The following is a 22,280-nucleotide window of genomic DNA, read 5'->3' on the forward strand; positions in this document are numbered from 1 at the left end:
TGGTCATACACTGAAACCTGACTCTGGTCACAGACTGAGTCCTAATCACACATGGAGCCCCTACCCTGGCCACACACCCAGCTCTGACCCTGATGACTAATTGAAGAAAGTATTGAAAGTAGGACAATTGCATAAGGTCCTGGTAAGAGAGGGTACATTTACGGAGTGCCTACCGCGTACCTGGCAAATATGCTAGGAGTGCATGCACACACGCGTATGTGTATATGTGTTTGTGTGTGTGGTGTTTTTCATAATTTAATCATCATTTAGGCCTTTGAGCTAGGTAAAATATTGTCTCCATTTTACAGATGAGATTACTAAGGGCTCAGTGTGTTTCCATGACTTGTCCAATATCACTGAACTAGTGAGTACCCAAGCCAGGATCTGGGACTCCAGAACCTAAAAGCTTTTTCAAGCTCACTCCCTGACTTGATCTTCATGCAGTTGGTCACCCCTCTCAGAAGGGGAGTGTTGGGGCAGCCCGGGTGGCTCAGCGGTTTAGCACCGCCTTCAGCCCAGGGCCTGATCCTGGAGACCCGGGATCAAGTCCCGTGTGGGGCTCCCTGCATGGAGCCTGCTTCTCCCTCTGCTTGTGTCTCTGCCTCTTTCTGTATCTCTCATGAATAAATAAATAAAATCTTAAAAAAAAAAAAAAAAAAAGAAGGGGAGTGTTAGCATCAGGGTCCTAACCCAGACTTCAGAGAAGATCTAGTGACCAGTCTGAAGACCCCTCCTGGGATCTGGATTGCCCACACCTTCACCCATCCAGCTGTGGGCCTTGGCCAAAGGCCCCAGAGGACAGGGATTCCAGCAGGGGTGGGTGGAGGCCTGGTATGACTCACAGGTGACCCGGGAGCTTGCCTCAGCAGCCAGAGGGTCGGGCTCAGCAAAAATAATAATACGCAGTGACAGTGATCATGGGACAGCACCAGGAATAAAGCAGCCCCCATTTGCTGACGGTGGCCCATGCTGAGCTCTCAGAGAGCTCGGTTCTCCTTGCACTCTGGCTTTTATACAGCCGCCCCGGCAGACAGGTTGCATAAGCCCCATGTGATGGCCAAAGAGGTCAAGACCCAGGGACATGAAGGGCCTTGTCTGAGGTCACATGGCCGGCCAGTGAAAGTGGAGCAGATGAAGATAAGTGTCTCCCATTTGGCCACTAGCAGCTCACTCTGGTAGAGTTGCTTCCCTCCCAGTAGGATGCTTGTAGAAAAAGGCACAGTGTTGGGGAGAAGGCCCAGGGAGGCCTGAGAGTCTCAGGTCTTATCTCCCCTGCAGGGCCCCCAGCCTATGGCGTGGCCTGACCTATCTGCACCTGCTCCAAATGATGTCAATCCCTCGAGGCTCAGAGCCTCAGAATTTTTGTTCAGTGAGAACATCCCCGTATCCCAGAGCTGTAAACACAGCTGGTACCAGAGATTAAAAGGGGGGGGGGGGGCTGCCTGAGAACCCCACCAGCCAGACTGAAGCCACAAGGACTTTCCAGATATTCCCCTATCACCGACGTGCAGGGCCCTGAGGTCTTCTCACACTTGAGACCCTTATTCAGACCCAAAAAGCAAGAGCCCTTCCCCAGAGACACCCGAATCCTGGCGAGCAGCCCAGCAGGGCAGTGCTGACCAAGAGAAGCAAGTTCTAATGGGAAGATTTCAGGCCATGAGGCAGGCCCCGGGGGACCCTCCTGGTGTCCTCACTGCATTATGCACAGGCTGTCTCATCTGCTTATTTCTGAGCATGGGCACAGCTGCTGACAGGGCCCCTCCTTCTCCCGGGACATCGCAAGTGGCCAGAGGCTGGGTCCTCCCTCTGGGCTTTGTCTGGCTGCTGTCCCGCTGGCCTCCCACCGGGGGCTTCCAGGTCAGGTGCTGCACGGTCTGGCATCTGTCAAAGAGGGAGACAAGCCACTGGGCGGGGAGCCGGGGCTTGCTTCCAGTTGGGCTCCTCCTGCCCTAGTGCTGTCCCTCTTTATGTCTCCTCCCAGCCTCTGCACACACTGAGCTTCCATCAGAGGAGGGCCCCGGGGGTGACGAGTCAGTGCCTTCAGGCAGAAGGAGCCAGCTCCGCAGATGCTCAAAGCAGCGACTGGCTGTGCGGGCCCAAGCAGGAGGCGTCTTCAGAGGAGCGCCTGGTCCGCACGCAGGTTGCGCCTGGAGGAATGCAGGCTTCGGTTGCCCGCCCTTTCCACTTCTCATGAGAAGCCAGAAATCCAGATTGTGGAGTGCAATCAGCTAGTTTTTACATGAAGCCCAGACATCTGGGCTCAGCTGACTCCTCGGGCCTCCCCTCACGTCTGCCCCCCCGAACCCCGGGCCCACCCGACTCAACCTCAGCATCCCACTTCCCCAGCATCCTCTTCTGCCTGGGGCCGCTGGTCTCCCCGCGGATGCCCGTTCTCTCTACAGGACTCCCAGACACCCCCCCCCTTCCTGAAGCCTCCTCTTTCTTCGTTTCTAGGACAAGCCTCTCCTGATGCCCTCTTCTCCCTTGGGCCACTCCTGTGTGGCATCCTCCCTCCCTATACCCTGGACGTGTTGGTGCTCCCTGCCCAGTCCTTGGCTTCTCCCTGGACCTCTGCTCCCCTGGGAGGAGAGGAGATCTTCCTCCTCCCAGGCGAGCCCCAGGCCCCATCCCCAAGGCCCAAGAATGTCTAGATCCAGCCCAGGCCTCTCTCCTGGGCTCCAGCCCCACGGACGCACCTGCCAGTGTACACTCCACCTCAGACTCACACTCAGCCTTCCCCAGACTGGCCTTGTCACCTCCTGCCCCCCGCCCCGCCAACAGCTGGGGTTCACCGACCCTCCAGAAACCTGTGAGGTGTGGAACACAATTACGTGGAGGAGCTGAGCTCAGAGATGTTTAAAGGATGAACCACAAAGCTGGTAGGCAGCGGGGCCGGGGCTGAAAGCACAGCCTGTGAGCCCGAGCGTCAATCCATCTGGCCTTCAGCGTGACGGGCCCGGAGGTGCTCAGGAGCCTATGGGGTTTTATCCCTGGGGAGGGCAGGCTGTGGCTGCTCCCAAACAAAGGTGGGGACAGATCCGCTGCTGGCCCTACGTGAGCAGAAAGGCTGGTTGTCCTGCATCTCCCTCCCTCATCACTCATTGTCTGACTTTCGGGCAGCTCTGGGGCCTGCGGGAAGTGCCGGGCACATGCCAGGGTGCTCTGGGGGCTGGAGTAGCAGGGCCTGGGGCCAGCCTGTGACTGCGAGCGGGGGCCCTTGGGATGGTCAGTGTAGCCAGGAGAACCAGACCCAGGATTGGGCCCCGGGGCCCCAGGGCCTTGGGGGGCTCAGTCTCCACAGCTGAGCTCTGCTTCCCTCCTTTTGAGGACATGCTCTTGGGCTAGAACTTGAGACCTGAGGCCCCCTCCCAGCCCAAGAGCTGCTCCTGAGGCCGTACTGAGAAGCTGCCCTGATTTAGAACAGGTTCCAACACAGGACACCCGGGTGGCTCAGTGGGTGAGCGTCTGCCTTGCGTTCAGGTTGTGACCCCGGGGTCCTGGGATCAAGTCCCACGTTGGGCTCCCTGCATGGAGCCTGCTTCTCCCTCTGCCTGTGTCTCTGCCTCTCTCTCTGTGTGTCTCTCATGAGTAAATAAATAAAATCTTTTTTAAAAAAATAGACTAGGGTCTCAACAGCCTGGGCCAGGGGCTGGCCTAGCAGAGCTGGACAGGAAGGGCTGCCTCTGTCCCCGTGTGAGGACCCAAATGTCTGCCACCCCTTCGCTCATTCAACAAGCATTTGCTGGGTCCCACTGTGCCCAGGTGGGAACTGGAAACAGTTCCCGCAGTGGAAAGTCCCTGCGTGTGAGGAGCTCACTGTCACAGTCCGGGGTGGGAGGGGCCGTGCTCTAAACAGATCACACTCACTCATCCTTTGCCCACAGTCTCCCAAGGCAGAAGGCAGCTGAGCAGGCTCCAGACCCCTGGGCATCGGGACCCCTTGGGGAAGGCTGGTCTCTTCTGGAAGGGGGCAGGAGACAGGCTCTGTGTCTGAGATGCCAGACCCAGACCTTGGACTGAATGCCATGCAAGTTAAGCCAGAAACAAGAATCAGAATGATTCAGGTCACTCCCCTGAGGTTGGGAAGTTCACCTCTATGTCTGCTCACATTCCTCCTCCCGAAGACAGCATCCACAAGAGAGGGGGTGTTCAGAGTAATCCATCATGAATGAGAGCGAGGCCTCCCAAGCAGGGCTGTTTCACCCAGGCCTATACCTCACCAAGGGACTGTCATTCTGCCCTGTAGGGCCATGGTGCGGCCTAACAGCTGGACCCTCTTCCGTTTGCCCAAGAAGATGGTTCTCGAGCCCCCTTACCAAGCTAGGCCACAGAGTGGACCACAGCTGGACACTCCCAAGGCTAGCAGATAGCTCTTGGCCCCCCACCCCCACCCCCGCCTCGGCAGACAATGCCCGACAGGCTGGGCCTGGAGTCTGGCTTTGCACCCATCACAGAATTCCGTGGGCTGAGGTTTCCCCTGGGTTGTGTGGAGAGAATACCCCTGCCCTGCTGCCTCCCTGAGCACGGAGAGGGGTACACGGTGGACCGTGCGGGTCTTCCTTGAGAACAGTGGGATTGTTTCAGATGACCTATGTATGGGTAGGAAGGTGGGGAGCAGCATTCTTGTTTTGTAGAAAACCTGTCCCCTCTGCCGGGGTGCTCATCCCAGAGTGCCTGGGAACGCCTCGTTTCTGGTCTCCAGAGCAGACCCCACTGGCTGCAGGACGGGCAGAGGGGAGCAGCCGCGCCCACGTGGAAGGGGAGCTGGCTGGCCTCCAGGGCTCCAGAGTCAGCTCTTCCCTCAATCGGGGCCCACCTGTAGTGGTGTAGCACCATCAGCAATTAGTGATGGTTCATTAGAGTCCAATTAATAAATGAAACCCAGGATGAGAGCCATTGCTTTGCTAAGGAGACCAGCCCTGCTCTTGCCTAAAGTGGCAGCCTCCCAAGAGCTCAGAGCCCACAAGAACCAGCTGCCCTGGGGGCTGGGGGAGGGGCACCCACCGGGTGGGCGCCAATGATGACGTCGGGCTGTGGTTCACAGGACAAGTGTGAGGCGGACATCCCTGCCTGGAATCCTCGCTCCTCTTTGTGGAGCCCTGGCCGCATCTTCTGGCCTGGCAATCCCAGGGGAGCTGGGCCAAGGCCAGAGGAGGGCAGGGTTTTGCCCTCCTTCCTGCTGGCCTCAGAGGACAATGCACATGAGTATGGAGAGAAGAGGGCTGGAGAAGGAGCCCACAAGCCTCACTCCTCTGACTCCCCCAGCCCATGCTCCCAGCACACGGACCCTGGATGAGCCAGCCGTGCCCTCCCCGCACCTGCCCCTCAGACTGCTCAGGCCTCCCTCAGCCTCAGGCCCCATCCTCCAATTGGAAAGGTCCTCCTCTCCATCTCTGCAAGCCCTGCATCCTCCAAGAAGCCTTGCCTCCCTAGTCCAGCCCCGGCAGGGTCACAAACCCAAGAATCCAGCCTTTGACCACCCCGTTCAGGTGACCGTCTCCGCAGGGGCCGAGTCTCCCTTCCTACCCCTGTTGCGTGAGGCTGGGCTCCCGGGCAGGAGACAGGTCATTGGGTTTTTCTGTGCCTTCCAGGGATGGAAGTAGGTCTGTGCCTGGGAGTCTGGCTGCCTCTTAGGCTTCCGGGGGATGGGGAGGCTGGCCTTGCCGGCGCAGAGGCCAGCGGAGAGGGTACAGGTAGAGGGGAATTGCCCTGACGTCTCAGGACAGAATGGGGCCCAATCATGACATACCTGCACCTGGCCTGGAGGACTCTCAATCTGAACCAGTTTCCTCACCTTCTCTAAGTTTCCCAGGTGAGCAAGCAGTAGGACTGTGAAGGATCAGGTCAAAAGACGGCAAGACATCTTCTTCTACCATCCATCCACCTAAAGCTTCTAACCTCTGTCCCTCCTGGTTCTGCCTGCCTACCTCCTTCCTCGAGGCTCCTGGGAACATCCCTCTGGTCTTTCAGGATTCAGAGTCCTGCCTAGCTAGGACCCCAGCAGCCAGAACAGACCCCCGTTGGAGTCCTCCCCTTCCCCTTGCTCTCCTAGGGGCTGCCCTGGGATCAACCCTCAGGACAAGCCAGGGGGTCCGCATCCTGGGCTTCCAAAGCTTTGCCCTGCAGGCGGCCAGACCTTGACAGCTGTTCTTGCTCCATACCTTGGGGAGTGTGGGAGACCAAGCAGACAGGGAGGGCAAGTGCAGGGGTGGGGGGTCTTAGAGACCTAGGAGGCAGCTTGAGGGCTGGCACACCGTGGGTGTGGAGAGGGGTATCACGTGTGGCACCCAGACCTCCCGGGGGAAGCCTGTGTGTCTGTGTAAGCAAGTCTCCATGCACGCACACACCTGCTTGTGCTGGTGGAGGGGAACCCGAGGAGGCGGGGGTACTGATCAGGAGAAACTTCCCGCAGGCAGGACAATGGCACACACAGGTGTGCTCTAGCTGGCCTTCCAGAGGATGGGTATGGGGAGTGGCTGGGGAGCTTGCACTCTCCCCATCAGTGCCCCATGCTTCCCCACCGCTCACCTCCCTGACGGCTGCAGCCCCTGGGGACCAGACCATGCACCTCCCTTAATTACAGCCCCAAGAAGGAAAGCAAAATCCATCTTCTTCCTTCCTGCTCCGAGATGTGCTTGGGCCTCAATCCCATCCTCTTGCTTGGGTGGGAGCCCCAGAGCCTCCTGACTGGGAGGAGTGTGCTGGGGGATGGGCCTGGTAGAGAGAGGGTCCTCCCCCCCCCCCCACCCCCACCCCACAGCCTAGGGACCAGGATTGCTCAACTGTGCCTCTGAACCCAACTCCAGTTCCATCCTGGTGTGACTGCCCGCCCCCCATGGCTGGATTAAGTCTGAGCCCCAGGACAGCAGGCAGCACCAGGCAGCTCCCCCAGGGCCTGTGTGCTACAGCCAGGCCAGGGCATTAGGGACGGGAGGCAGGATCCTGCTCTTGCAGCTGGGCCATGCAGGTGCAGGTCCTGAAGGGGCCCCTGGGCTCAGAAACTGCCCTGGGAGACCTAAGCCCCATTAGGGGCTGGGCGTCCTAGAACCCAGCCTCCCACATACCCAGCTCAGGGTACAGATTGGGGACTAGGAGCAAGGGGTGAGCCAGCCCCCTTCACCCCTCGAGATCTCCAGTTTCTAGAATAGCATCAAGGCCTACAGGAGTCAGCTGTGCCAGGAGAAGCCATTACCCTGACGGCCTCCCTCCACCTGCTAAAAGCCTCCCTCCTTCCCCTGGGGCCTCACCCCTCCTAAGTTATTTTCCCCCACTCACCTAGCACCTGCAGACCTCTTTGATGTGTGTCTTGGGGGAAGGGAGGAAAGAGATGCTCGCTTACCCCCTCCTAGGCTGAGCAGAGTCAGCACCAGCCCTCTCCCTTGGCCTTGTCTGTTGCCGACCCCCATCTCTTGCTACCTGGAAGCCCTCCTGCCAGAAGCCCAGGAGCTTGTGAGAGAAGGGGAGGGAACAAGAGGCTGAGCACCTCGGGATGGTGGAAGACAGGCTGGCAAGTACAGGTCCTGGCTTCCAACCTGACCTGCTGTCACTGCACTGCTGGTGACTTGAGTCCCCTGCTTACCGCTGTGTCTGTCTGCTCTGGCCACTGGCAAGCGCCCAGGGACACACACACACCAGATGCTCATGCAGGAGCAGGTTGGATGTTTGCAGTGCAGAGGGTTGATTTCGTCTTTACACAGAATGTAAGGCACAGGGTGGCGGGAGGAGGGCTCAGATTGCTCCCCTTAGGGAGCAGAGGTCACCAAGTTGGAAGGAAGGGAGCTCCAGTGCCTCCCAGCCTTGATGCCTTCTCCTCTCCAGCCTGGCAGGCTCCCACACAGCCCCGAGCCAGGTGTGGGGAGGCCTGGTGTCTGGGAGATGCGAGCTCCTGGTGCTCCTCGTCTTAGCCCTCCTGCAGGGCTCCCAGCCCCTGCCAGGCCGCTCTGGGTCAGTGACCTTTGAGAAACATCCATCTTGTTTCACAAATGAAGGAATAACATGAACTGGGGCCTTTCTTCCTGGTCCATGTAACCACCCTGGGAGGGAGGGTGCCCTGACAGAGCAGGACACTGAGGCCCAGAGAGGGCAGGTGGCCCGGTCAAGAGGCAACTGTGGGCTCAGACCAGTTGTGTGGGTCCCTGATGCCGGTGCTCTCTCGGGGACTCCATACCATGGTCACAGCAGCCAGAGACACCCCCCCACAGTGGTAGATCCAGACTGGGGGTCAAAATGGGGGGACACCAGGCCAAAAGCAATTAAAGTGATGATGATCATTACTATTAACATGGCCATGTACTTACACATACAAATGCATTCCCTGCCCACAATGGCCCTGCGTTACCAGCCCCATTTTCACAGATGAGGGAAGCGAAGCACAGCAAGACCTTGCCAAAGTCACACAGCCACTAAGGGGCAGAGCTGGGATTTTGGAACTCCAGGGACCCTGTTGTCATCACCAGGCCACACTGGCTGTCAGCTGAAGCAGAGGGATTTTGGAGACAGGACTGGCGAGAACGGTTGTCCGCAGGCATCCAGTAGGCGAGCGGGGAGCAAAGATCCAGGCTGCTAGGTCCCTCAGGTCCAGAGGTCGGAGAAAGCAGTGAGGACCTGGGGGTGGGGGGGAGCCAGAAGGCTTCCTGGAGGACAGGCTGGGCTGCGAAGGCCACAGGCGGGTTTAGCTCCCACGTGGGGCACATTGGCTCTGAGCTCCTGGGCCAACGGCCCGCTCCACACTCCCCTTGGGGGCCTCCAGGGGTGGGTCGGAGGCTGGTGAGGACACCGTCTGTGCTTCCCGCCTCCCCGCCTAGGAAACCACTGGTGCACGGCACCTCCCCCTCCCAGGTCCCTGGTGTGGCTCCCCTGCTCCAGGCTCTGGGATGATCCCTGCAGTTAATGTAGCAGTGCCATTTACAGCCCCACGTAATAACCTCCTCAACAGAAGAAGTATTAACTCGCTGAACTGTTTGATGGCCCAGGAGCCCAGGGACACTTAATTCAGATACCCTGTGGCGTGCACTGGGTTGCAGAGGGCCCAAGCTACCGCCTCACCTTGCACGGCCTGTCCCACGCCAGTGTCCAGCCCAGGGCCCCGGGCGCAGGGAGGGCTGCAGAAGGCAGGAGCATGTGTGTGCTCCATTGAAGACGCTCAGAGCCTGGGAAGCTGGGCCGAGCCTGGGGAACCTGGGCCAGCAGGTTAGAGACGCGAAGGTCAAAGGAGAAGCCAGCCAGGCGGGCACCACACAGCCAGCCGCCCTACCCAGGGACTTCCTCCCGCTGAACAGGATCTAAAGGAGAGAGGCAGGACGGGGAGTCTATGCACACAGTCTATCCCCGCCTGCTGGGGAGCCGGGCCGGGCAGGGGGCAGGAAGTCAGACAGGCAAGGCATCTATCCCCTCTCCCATCCCCACCCTTGGCCTCTGCTGCCCAAGTCCACAGGAAGGCCTCAGCGGTGGTCAGCAAGACAGTGTGGTCACCTGGGCAGTCAGGGGAGCTGAAGAGAGAGTCCCAGTGTCCCCTGGGCCTGGGATGACTGGAGTGTGTCTGCCTCGGAGGGAGCTCTTCATTCTTTGTCCACGCTTTGCTCAGATTTATGGACAGTGAGTCCAGGAGGGGCGAGTGGCTGGCAGGACATCCTTCCTCTGACTCAGCCTCCTCCTCCCCTCCCCAGGAAAACCACATCGGAGGACACGAAGAACCAGAATGCTAAGGCAGTCACATCTGTGACCTCAGAGCCCACCACAGCCCCCATCTGGGGGGACACGGTCAAAGTGGAGCTGCAAGCTGAGGATGCGGGGCGAGAAGGTGAGGCGGGGCGGGGGTGGGGGCCCACACAGCTGGTGTGCGCGGGAGGGGTGCGGGGCCGAGGCAGCCTCCCTCTAAACTCAGCTGGAAGCCACCTGAACACCTCTTTGGGCTCAGTTAAAAGCACTTTAAAGGAAAAAAAAAAAACACATAATACTGTCATGCCTCATCTCCTCAGTCTGCTCGAAAAATGAGTTGTTCCACATAAATGAATTTTCCAGACAATGAAAGCTTATCTTTTTATGGCCACTGTTATCTTCATGGTTGTTATTACTACCGTCTCCACTGAACCAGCACATTACAGCTTCCTGGCACATCCCCACACGTGGCTCGCTGGAGTCACACCTCCTGGGAGAAGTGATGCTGCTCCCATTGCTTAGGTGGGAACGCTGAGGTTCAGGGAACATCAATTATTGGCTCAAGCTCAGGCAGCCAGTAAATGGGAAGCCTGGGATCAGCACATGTGCTCTTACTGCAGTTCCAGTGTTCGAGCTGCTTCCCTAGAATGGCTCCTCGTCCTGCCCTGTCTCCCCGGCACTGCCCACTGTCACAGAGAGCAGTGTTCCCGTGCTTCCTGAGGGCAAGGTGCACTCTTCTAGAAACTGCCTGATAGTTCTTGCTCCCCCACCCCACCCCCAGAAGCATTTCCAGTCCTGCCTTTTAGCAAATTCTAACACTGTAGGTAATTTAAGTTTTTCAAGGTGGGGCTCATACCAAAATCTCCAGGTGCCTGTTGCGTGTGTGTGCACTCATGGTTTCCGCTGTTGGGCGAGAGCTCAGGCTGGGCACACAGGAGTAGAGACTGGCAGATGCCAGGAAGCTGTGGGCACTGGCATCAGGCTTCGTCAGCAAGAAGCTCTGAGGTGGTGCTTCTCCCTACAGGCTCCCCTCAGAGGACCAGCTTTCCTTCTGCTCTTGAAATCTCACTAGGACTTAGAGCTCCTGTCTGCTCACAAAGAACAGAGAGCAGCTGCTACAGACCAGGGAGCAGGAGAGGAACAAAGCACAGGAGGCACACCAGTAAAAGGGGAAGGAGCTAGCTCTGGGTCAAGCCAGAGGATATTTTTCTGCCTATAAAGGGATAAGTGGGGCTGTGGAGGTGAATTAAGAATACGTGGAAGAGGAGGGGAGCGCCTGGGTGGCTCAGTCGGTTAGGTGTCTGCCTTTGGCTCAGGTCATGAGCCCAGGGTCCTGGGATGGAGCCCTGAGTCAGGCTCCCTGCTCAGGGAGGAGCCTGCTTCTCCCTCTCCCTCTGCTGCATCCCTTGCATGCGCTCTCGCTCTCTCTTGGTCAAACAAAATCTTAAAAAAAATAATAATAATATGTGGAAGAGGAGGAAAAATTATCTAGGACTTCATGCACATGAATGTGTGTGCCTGTGTGTGAACGTCTTTGTGAATGCCTGCCTATTGGCTCGTGTGTGTGTGAATGTGGTGTGTGGAGTGCATGCTTGTGACTGTGCCCATAGGCTTGTGTGTCTGTGTGTCACATATACGTACGTGCAGTCACAATGTGTTGTGTGCCTGGCAATACGCGTGTGTGTACTGTGTGTATATGTGTGCGCGTATGCATGCATCTATGTGGCTGACAGGAAGTTAGGGGTTGTGATGAGTGATCCCTGGGTTGGGATCCCACCTTGAGCTCTGCACATTTGGGGTGACTATAGGAAAGGACATGATGAGTCAGTGGCCCTGGGGCCCATCTGTGCAGCAGACAGGGGGACAACACGCACTGCAGAAAGAATAAGAGGGTAGGGAAGCCCTCCTGGATAGGCAGGGACTATTGGCAGGCGCCTCTTTGCAGATTGAAGTAGCTGGATGCTCATTGGAACCTGGTTGGAACCGGTTGCTGTGGTGATGTCTGTGGTGGGGGTGGGGAAGACGGGCCAAGCCAAGAGGTGGCGGGGAGGGGAGGAGGTAGCTCAAGGAGGTGTTAATGAAAAGCAAAGGGGAGTTGCAGACCCGTGTCAGGGCCAAAGCAGGGGGGTGACAGAAATGGCTTGTTGGCCACACAAAGGGAACAGGGGGAGGCTGGAAGGGCACAATGCCCAGAGAAGAAGCTGATGAAGCATGTTTGTAGCATGGAGACAGGAACAGGGAGGGGTGGCTGTCCGTTACCCCCAATTGCAGCTCATCTGCTGGCTGCCCACACAGAGCTTGGGGTAGGGTGGAAATGCAAATACCCCTTCTTCAGCCTCAGCAAATTCCGACCAGATTTGGGGACTTGGGGCCCATGGGTAGTGGCCACGAGGGGCTACAGTTTCCACAGCTACTGCCGAAGCTTTGGCTGGGAGCACTGGAATCCTCCAGCTGAGTTTTTTCAGTTCTGCTCAGGGCTGGGTGAGTACACAGAGCACTACAGATGGTTAATGAGAAGGAAAATAGTGACAGCTACACGGAGCATTTGCTTAGAATTTCATAGCTTGAAAAACACATTTCCCTTCCTACGACAATATTAGGAGAGGGATAAGGTTTTTCCTTTATAAAATATTAACATTTTGCAGAACAGGAACATGGAGCTCAGAGAGGTTAAGTGACTGACTAAAGACCACAGAGCAAGTCGGTGTGTTCGTACTGGAACCCAGGTCTCCTCTCTTCAAATCCCTTGTCTTAATCTACGTCCTGCAAGGCAACCTTAAGTCTTTTGGGTACCCATTTCCCTTTCTTTCCTTTTGGCACAGATCCCATATGGCCAGCTCTTCTTAAAGGACTTTGGCAAGTGTCTTTCCCTCTCTATGTATCCAGGGTATGGGGAGGGGGGAGGAAGAGTAATTAGCAAACGCTCCTCCTCTTCCATCTCCTCCGCCACCACATGCTCATCCAAATGACCCACCCAGTTCCAAGTGACCCAGCCACACAGGACTCCCACAGCCCGCTGACCCGGCGTGGCCGGCAGCTGTCCGTGGTGCTGACACAGCCTTGTCTGGAGAAGGAGGCAGGAGGCAAGAGGCTGCTCCCGTCTCCCTCAGATACACCTGACCTTCCCATCCTTCTCCAGAACTTTTATTTATTTTTTTTAAACTTTATTTATTTTAATCTATGATAGTCACACAGAGAGAGAGAGAGGCAGAGACACAGGCAGAGGGAGAAGCAGGCTCCATGCACCGGGAGCCCAACGTGGGATTCGATCCCGGGTCTCCAGGATTGTGCCCTGGGCCAAAGGCAGGCGCCAAACTGCTGCGCCACCCAGGGATCCCTCTCCAGAACTTTTAGATGCTTCCCTCCTCCATCTCCCTTATTCTCTCCTCCTCCCTCCTTCTGTCGTTTTCCTCCTTCCCCACTTTCTCTTCTTCCTCAAACCATGGACTTCCAGAGTGGAAAGATGCCTCCAGGGTTACAAGCCCAACCTCTCCCATCAGCCATTTACTAGATCTGTGTTGGTGGTAAGTTATTTAACCTCTCTCAGCCCCACTAACATTTTTTTTAAGATTTTATTTATTTATTTATTCATGAGAGACACAGAGAGAGAGAGGCAGAGACACAGGCAGAGGGAGAAGCAGGCTCCATGCAGGGAGCCCGACGTGGGACTCGATCCCAGGACCCTGGGGTCATACCCTGAGCCCAAGGCAGAGGCTCAACTGCTGAGCCACCCAGGCATCCCCCCACTAACATTTTAAAAACAGAGATTTTTAAAGTATGATTTAAGTATCATACTTAAAAAACTTAAAAATCATACTATCATAAAGTATGATTTTTTCAAGTATGATTGATACTTGAGGGGTTGCAGTGGGGATTTGTTGGAATAATGGCTCAGGAGCACCCATTCCCATATCTGGCATGCAGCAGGTGCTCACCAAGCAGAATCGCCATGATTATTTCCAGGTCATTGGCATTCTCCTCACAGTTCATCCTGAAGTTCATGCATTTTATGACAAAATGTAGTCTCCTTGGAGGCTGTTTTCTAAGTGGTGCATAGTTCTTCGTGTTAGACTAGTTTTCATTTCCTTGGAGTAGACTTTTGTTGATACTTGTATTGAAAGATTTCTTGAGCAGATCACATTTCCTTACTGAGACTGAGACATTTGCAACATGTGGGAGATAAGCCCTCCGCTCCCTGCCTGAGGAGCTGGTAAGAGGAAGGGGTGCTACGCCTGCTTGTGTGTGTCTCTGTGCTAGCACATGTGTGTCTGTTGCCACGGGGGCTCCGTGCTGTGTGTGCCCATCTTTAGGCTGGGTATTTCTGCACCACAGGAACATCTTTGTTGCATCTTTGGATCCTAGCCGCACCGAGCATGGAGACTTGCTCTGGGCTGGGGCTCACACAGTGCTTGTGAAGGTGTGTGTGTGTGTGTGTGTGTCCCACATGTGTATACTTGCATGTTGGTTCCTTAATATGGCCCCTTCTTCCTGCTCTCAGCTACATGCTCACCTCCCACTGGCTCACTTTACTGGGAGTGCAATGCTGGTCAGCTAAGCCCTGAACTTGTGCTCTTTTTTTCTCTTTTAAGATGTGATCCTCAAGGTGGTAGACAATAAAAAGAAAGAGGAGCTGTTGTCCTACCAAATCCCCATCAAGTACCTACGTGTCTTCCACCCCTACCACTTTGAGCTGGTGAAGGTGAGTCAGGGCCCTGGACCCATGGGCCCATGTGGGCCTGAGACAGGTAGGGGGAGAACAGGTGGGAACCACCTTGATGCCCCCAGCTATTCCTTCAGAGCTTCCCATGCTCATCCTGCAGTATGACAAGTCTTGGGCCATATGAGGCTCAAGAAACCCAGCTCCTGACAGGTAGATGTGAATGATTTCCTTTTTTTGTTTTGTTTTAATTTTTTTAATTTTTTTATTTATTTATGATAGGCACACAGTGAGAGAGAGAGAGGCAGAGACATAGGCAGAGGGAGAAGCAGGCTCCATGCACCGGGAGCCCGACGTGGGATTCGATCCCGGGTCTCCAGGATCACGCCCTGGGCCAAAGGCAGGCGCCAAACCGCTGCGCCACCCAGGGATCCCTCCTTTTTTTTATTTTTTATTTTTTTGATGTGAATGATTTCCATGAGAATTGGGAATTCTCCAAATTCATCTCTGTAAAATAGCCCAATAGCATGGAATATCTTCTACATTAAATGAATACACCAGTTAAACATATTTTTCTAGGGGCGCCTAGGTGGCTCATTTGGTTAAGTATCTGCCTTAGGCTCAGGTCATGATCCCAGGGTCCTAGGATCGAGCCCCATGTTGGGCTCCCTTCTCAGCAGGGCATCTGCTTCTCCCTCCATCCCTGCTCTCACTCATGTACTCTCTCTCTCTCTCTAATAAATAAATAAAATTTTTTAAAAAAAAAGATATTTTCTGGGATCCCTGGGTGGCGCAGCGGTTTGGCACCTGCCTTTGGCCCAGGGCGCGATCCTGGAGACCCGGGATCGAATCCCAGATCGGGCTCCCGGTGCATGGAGCCTGCTTCTCCCTCTGCCTGTGTCTCTGCCTCTATTTCTCTCTCTCTCTGTGACTATCATAAATAAATAAAATTTAAAAAAAAATAAAAATAAAAAATAAAAAAATAAAAATAAAAAAAGATATTTTCTGATTTCATATGTTAAAAGTGGGAATATATCTAAAAATCAAAGAAATACAGTATTTACAGAGTACCTAGTATGTCCCAGGTCCTGAGCTAGACACCATCTCTAATCCTCAAGGTGAAGTACATTTTGCATACATAGGGCTGGAGACCCAGAGAGAGGAATCCTCTCAACATGGGTGACAGAGCAAATGAGTAGCAGAGTGGAGGGTGAGCCCGGGTCACACTGTCTCCCAGGTCAGTTCTTTCTGTGCTGTCTCCACACACTGCCTTGGCAGGAGGAAGGCCCTGGAAATTTGGGACATGTGGGAGGGAAAGTGTTCCCTGGAGTGCACCCCTCTAGTAGGCAGCTGGGCATGAGCCTGAGTGAGGAGCTGCAGGTGCCTTAGTCCGTGGCCTGAGCTCCCCAGGGCAGCTCCCCCACTGACTCCCTCTCCCCAGTGCTGATTGGTGGAAGGGAGAACTCACTCTTTCAGTGCTCAAGTACTTAGTAAGTACCTACTGTGTGCTAGGCACTGGACCAGAGATGAACAGAAGCACTACTTTCCCTTCAACGTGCACTCCAGACCCCTACTGTGGTTTGGAGTAAAGAACAATGTGGTGTAGGATTGCCTGGGCTCCTATCGGGGGTCTTCCTCTTGCTAAGTATATATCCATAGGAAGCTGCTTAACCCCCTAGGTCTCTGCTTCTCGTTGGCAAACTAGAGAGACATTGAGCATGCATTTGGTCAGTCAAATGCAACAATGGGCGTCAAGCCCCTAGCAAAGTACCTGACACATAGTGGGTGCTCACTTTGGGTTAGTTCTGTTCCTTTCTTCCCTCCCCACTTCCCATCAGGCCCTGCACCAGTCTTCTTTCCAAGCACCTCCTCAACCATGGCCTCGGGGTCTTTACCTTCCATAAGCCCCTTCCCTAAGCCTGGATGAGGTACCTGGGACAGGCAGGGACAGGAAGGCCCAGAGAGATCAGTGAGTGACTCACCTGGAAGACTCAGCACTTTAGCTGTGATTCTGCGATCATCACCCAGGCTCTCTGGCCACTTCAAAACACAGGCCTTGTTATCACACCTTCACGAAGAGAGCAGTCAGGCAGTGGTCCTTGTGAGGGTGATGAAATATTCAAATAGAAAAGGAAAGATTTATTATATTGATCTTGGAAGGGCTCGCGGGGACCATGAGCTTTAATTATCAGCTTGGAGCCCCGGTGGAGCAATGCCAAGTGATTGTCTGCAGAGGGCTGGATTTATGGCAGGGCCTGCCCCTTAGTCACTCTCCTTCTTGTGTGTCTTCTTCCCTCACCCTGTCCCCAGGCCGCCCAGTCCGGAAAAGCTGAGGAAGCCACTGCCAAGACCCACCTGTATGCGACCGTCGTTCGGAAGGGCAGCTTCTTCCCCCGCTACATCGGCAGCAACCACACAGCTCTGGAGGTTCCAAGACTGGGGTCCGGGGGGGGGGGGGGAGAAGTGGAGGGGGGAAGGGGCAAGCTTTGAGCAGCCTCCAAGCCCTCCCCTTCGCCACCCCTGATTGGCCTGACTTTGTGAGGCAGAGAGGGGTGTCTGGGAAAGAAACCAAGAAGGGAAAAAGCAATAGGGCTTTACAAGAATAGCCAAAATAGGGACGCCCGGGTGGCTCAGCGGTTGAGCACCTGCCTTCGGCCCAGGGTGTGACCCTGGAGTCCCAGGATCGAGTCCCAGGATCGAGTCCCAGGATCGAGTCCCAGGATCGAGTCCCAGGATCGAGTCCCACATCGGGCTCCCTGCATGGAGCCTGCTTCTCCCTCTCCTGTGTCTCTGTGTCTCTCATGAATAAGTAAATAAGATCTTTATAAAAGGAATAACCAAAATATTTTGTGAAGAACAAGCCCTGGGATGACAGGGATAGGGATAGAGATAGAGATGAAAATGAAGCCTAACCTTTCCCAGCATTTCCGGACACAGTCCTGCCCTAACGTTGCCATCTCTTGTTCTGCTTCACACACACTGTGAAGGGAGATGGAGAAGGGAGGATGGAGAAGGGGGAGCTCCCAAAGGCTTCTGTCTGCCTGAATCTCATGTGGGGGGGGAAGCCTCCACTTTGGCCCATATTCTCTTCTTGTTTTCTCTCTTGATCTAGGGCTTACCACCCTATAGCCACCTTGTATGCTAGTGTAGGTCAGCCCTGCAGGTTCCCTCTGTTCCAGTCTCCCTCCCTTTTACATTATGTCCTTTCCTGAGACCTGACAGCAACCCTCTCTCTCTCTCTCTCTCTCTCTCTCACACACACACACACACACACACACACACACACACACACACGAAACAAGGAAGAGTGGCCACAGCTCGACCTTGCTGTTCCCAGGCCACACCCCACAGTGAAAAGGCCATTTGCTTAAGACCCAGCAGAACCCTGGCCTGCAGGAGTCTCCACGGAGGATCCACCCCACTCCCACCCCAGCCCCCAGAATTACTGGTATAGAGTCTCTAACGTTCCACCTACCCCTTGGCCCCAGCACAGCTGTCCCCCCTTCTGGTTCTGATGGCAGACTGGAGAGCACAGTGGGAAGAGAAATTGCTTCTGTTACTTATTGGCTGTCATGAGCAAGTGGGCTTGGGCAGCTATCTCATTCACACCTGACCATTCAGCGCTGAACAGGTGTAAATTAGCCACGACCACCCACCTCTCAGAGACCTACTCTCAGCCCCTACACCTGTTGGAGTCCCTGTGAGCTCTAGGGCCTGACAGCCCTGCAGTGGACTCCCTCACCCCAGACTCCTGGCCCCACTCAAAGTTTGAAACACCCACATCAGATCCAGTCCTTTGAATCTGGGTCAGGGATTCAGTCTCCAGGGACCCCAGGGAACCCTGAAAGGCCCTAAGCACTTAAAAAAAAAAGATTTTATTTATTCATAAAAGACACACAGAGAGAGGCAGAGACACAGGCAGAGGGAGAAGCAGGCTCCCTGTGGGGAAGCCCGATGTGGGATTCGATTCCAGGACCCCGGGATCACGCCCTGAGCCAAAGGAAGACGCTCAACCACTGAGCCACCCAGGTGCCTTTTCCTAAGCACTCTTTTAAGGCCTGATCAGTTCACACGTGTGGGGAGTTGTGAGCTACCAGCTAAGATGGTCCTGGCAGAGGGGCCTAGAAGGGAGTGCGCAGGGAGGAGGAGAGAGGAGCCAGAGCAAGCCCCTAGTCCCAGGTGCCCTCTTCCCCATGAAGGTCAGAGGGAGGAGGACCAGCACAGTAACGTCCCACCCCTCAGGGTCTGAGCTGGGATCCTCAGGCCCAGAGTGGAGCGGGGACCAGCCTCGGTAACATAGTGGCCCAGCTTTTCCTGAGTGGCCCCTCAGCTGTGTTCGCAGCCCCTTCCTTCACTGCTTGCCTTCCCAAGAGCACCCCGTAATCAGGACCCTCACCCATCCCCCAAGAGCAGCTCAAGCCCAGCCCCTCCCTGAGGCCTGGCTTCTCCTCCTCCCCTCCCAGCTGTCAGCGCTTCTGTCTCTCTCACACTCAAACACAGCCTCTCCCTGCCCGGTCCCCTACTTTTCTCCTTCATAAATGGAGCTCATTTATCCCGGAAACACACACAGAGCTCTGACTCTGTGCCAGGTGTGTCTGCTAACAGCTGGGGACATAGCAGTGACTGAGGTAGACATGGTCTCTGCCCCTCTGGAGACTTGGTTCCAGCCAGATGGACAGAACACGAAAAGAGAGAAGTTAGAGTGAACACAGGCTATGAGGAGTGCCGAGGAAGAGGTGGTCAGGGGCTAAGAGAAGGGGGTGGGCTAGTTTGGCAGGAGTGGTCACAGAAGGCTTCCCAGAGGTGGTGACGGTTAACCCTAAGGGAAGAGAGAGCCAGCCACTGAGTTGCTGGGGCGGGGGTGGGGGTGGGGAGTCTAGGCAGTGGGATCATCATGTGCAAAGACCCTGAGGCAGAAGCAAGTGAGCAGGTTGGAGGGGTGAGACGTGTGAGGCTGGAGCAAGGGAGGACTTGGGGGCCGAGGGCAGACAGGCCAACACATGCAGGCCTTGGCCCTGATGGTAACAATTGCGGAATTCATTCCAAGGGCAGTGGGAGGAGTCACTGCTGGTCTCAAGCTGGGGGATGACACGGTCTAATTCATTTTTCACGAAAGCAGTTTTTGCCATCATGTATTAAATTGCTGGGGAAAGGGGATGGGTTGGGGGGCAAAATAGAAGCAGAGGCCAGTGATGGGGTCAGAAGTAAGAGGAGCCACAGGACTCACAGTTGAGGGGTTGGGGTGAGCGCTGAGGGGTGAGTGGGAGCCCATTTGGTGGATAAGGGGTGAGGGCCAGGAGCCAGATCAGGAGTCGCTCGGGAGGGCAGTGGAGGCATATGGGGGACAGAATCCGTGTCCTCCCCCTGCCTTCCCAAGGCCTAGTCAGGGCCTGAAGGAGGGCAGCTTTGAGCAGAGAAGGAAGTAAGTGAGGCAGATGGAGGCAGGGACGAGCTCATTACTGGGGAGAAAGGTGGCAGGCGGGTTGGCCTTGTCCCCGAGAGGGCTCAAAGCCACCCAAGGCTCACCTGCCTCCTCTCTTCCCCAGGTCTTTCTCCGGGGAGTCAATGAGCCCCTGGTCAACAACCGTGACCCCATGGTGGTCATTGCCAGGGTGGTTCCCAACTACAATGATTTTAAGTGAGTGGGGCCCAGGCGGGTGTGGGCAAGGAGAGGGCGGGCCCGGCAGAGGACAGAGGAGGGGAAGGGCTGTCGCTGCCACCACAGGCCCTGATTCCAGGAGCCCTAGAACCCTCCCCTCCCCAAGGCCTTTCAAACCTCCCACTGGGGTCTGAGGTTCAGGAAGTTGCCCACAGTCCCTGCCTGGGAAGGGGCGGCTCAGAACTCCCTGCAGGAGGTCCTCAGCCCTCCACACCTGCTTCCCGTCCCACAGTCCCCCCTCCTACTCCAGCGCAGGACCAAGGCTCCAGCCAATGGTTTTTCCCAAAGAAGGCAGCCTGTGGGTCCGCTCAGAACTTCATGACCTTTAGCCCCACCTGTGAGTCCTCTCCCTCACCCTCCTGAGGTCTCCTGGCCCCAGCCAAACTCGTGCCCCTCCTCCCCAGACCACCTTTGGGGGTTTGGTGGATTTGCCGTCCTCAGGAAGGGTATTTGGGCTAGCGTGGCCCCTGAGGGTCACACAGCGTGGGGAGTCCCCCGGTGCACATGGGCCCTGTGTGACAGCTCCATTTCCTGGGGATCAGCTGTCTGCCTCTGTCACTTCCTCTGACTCTTCTGGCCCAACAGGACTGCGCCACACCATCTGTTGACCTGTGAACACTCCTTGCTTATTGAAGGAATGAAGCTGATACACTCCCTCCCAGCCCTCTTAAGAGCTAGGCACATGGCCACACGCTTGCTCGCTCGCTCGCTTACTTGCTCACACACACACCCTGGACCCTGCCCCTGCAGCCTCCAGGTCCCCCTTGACCTAAACTAGAACTGCCACCACCAGGGTGGGTCATTCCGGCAAGGACTTCCAATGGCAGGGCTTTTTAAAGATGGGGCCTCTGGGGCAGTCAGATGTGGCCAGGCCACAGCGAGTCACGCCTTGGGCCGGTGATCAGAGGACCAGGGTCCATCACCTGTCCTGGTGTCCAGAGCCCTGCGCCCTCCTGCAGGCCTGAGCCACCCGCGGCACTTGTGGGCTGACCGTCTCCTTGCCTCCCCAGGGTCAACCAGATAAAGCAGGACGAAGCTTCCGTGGGGCTGCCCATCACCCGCCTCTCCTTCCCTAACCCATCCATGATGCGCTTCGACGTTCCTCGGGGCAGCCAGAACGGGTGCCCTCAGGTACGGTCCCCCCTTCCCCCCCTCCCCGTGCACCTCCAGTGTCCCACCCACGTGTCTATTCATTGGCTCCCTCGCTGGGCTATTCCCCTGACCCCTAAGGGGTTTACTGTGTCCCCAGAGCCAAGCCTCCTGTGCTGTGGAGGAGCTGCCCTCAGGGCGCCCTTGATCCAGGGAAGAAGAAGGCCTCACGCACATGAAAGGGTCACACGCCCACACAGGTAGTGGGTGACCTAGTAACAAACCAGGAGGGACTGTCAGGCCTGTAAAAGGCAGAGGAGAGAAGGACAAATGATGTCTGAAGCCGCTGATAGGAGGTCCCTAGAGTACGCACATTCGCAGAGACAGGAGGTAGAAGGGTGCTCGCCAGGGACTGGGGGGGGGGGCTGTTATTGTTTCATAGGTACAGAGTTTCCTGTTTGGGCTGGTGAGAACGTTCTAGAAATTGATAGTGGTGATGGTTAGACAATATTGTGAATTTACTTAATGCCACTGAATTGTGCACCTAAAGACGGCTAAAACGGGACAGTTTATGTTGTCTGCATTTTGCCACAACAAAAAATAAATTTTAATTCGAGGCAAGAGGGACGTGAAGCCTGGCTGATTGGAGCGGGTATCCAGACACAAGACTCTTGAGTGTTTAATAGGGGAGGGATTGTGCAGGGCGATAGGGAACAAGAGCACGGGAGTGGAGCTGGGGTGCACAGGACAAGACAGATGCACGTTCAGGGCCGGAGGGGAGAGTGAGTGGTGTGTCTGAATACGTGGCGGAGGGGTGTGCAGACTGCGGCTGGGTACCAGGGAGTGGCCGGGTCCGTCTCTTCCCATAGTCTCTACTTCAGCTGGAGTTTGCCCCACATGATGGTCCCCACATTCCTAGAAGCCTTAAAGAAGACAGGGGTGCCTGGGAAGTCCTTCCTGTTGTCTGCCCACCACTCTTCATGTCTGGCATGGCAAATACAGAATGAGGCACCCCTTTGGAGCCCCCTTCATTTAAAGGCAAGGACATTTGAAGGCTCAAATATGGACAAGAATGATGGTGGCAGGGAGGGGTAGGACGAAGGGGGACCCCGGGGATAGAGGCTTCAAACCCAAACCAATCCTCGGCCTGATTTCCCCAGAGTCCTCTCACACATGGCCCTGCATTTGCCCAGAAAATTATGAACCAATCAGCAGGCG

At 55.8% G+C, this 22,280-nt stretch overlaps 1 protein-coding gene across 6 annotated transcripts in view; it reads left to right on the plus strand.

The window, feature by feature from the left end:
• CCDC33 (coiled-coil domain containing 33) overlaps positions 1–22,280 on the plus strand; it is an 88,399-nt gene that overhangs the window by 9,384 nt on the left and 56,735 nt on the right. For all 6 annotated transcript variants that reach the window (XR_012022939.1, XM_072809605.1, XM_072809604.1 and 3 more), the window contains exons 3-7: positions 9,666–9,799; positions 14,247–14,356; positions 16,625–16,741; positions 19,861–19,952; positions 20,984–21,104. Coding sequence is in view for 5 of the 6 variants with exons in the window: in XM_072809605.1 (XP_072665706.1) it covers positions 9,666–9,799; positions 14,247–14,356; positions 16,625–16,741; positions 19,861–19,952; positions 20,984–21,104 (574 nt within the window). In the remaining variant the exon portion in view is untranslated. The remainder of the gene's footprint in view (positions 1–9,665; positions 9,800–14,246; positions 14,357–16,624; positions 16,742–19,860; positions 19,953–20,983; positions 21,105–22,280) is intronic.

Source organism: Canis lupus, chromosome 32, assembly GCF_048164855.1.
Source record: "Canis lupus baileyi chromosome 32, mCanLup2.hap1, whole genome shotgun sequence".
In the NCBI taxonomy this organism is placed as follows: domain Eukaryota; kingdom Metazoa; phylum Chordata; class Mammalia; order Carnivora; family Canidae; genus Canis; species Canis lupus.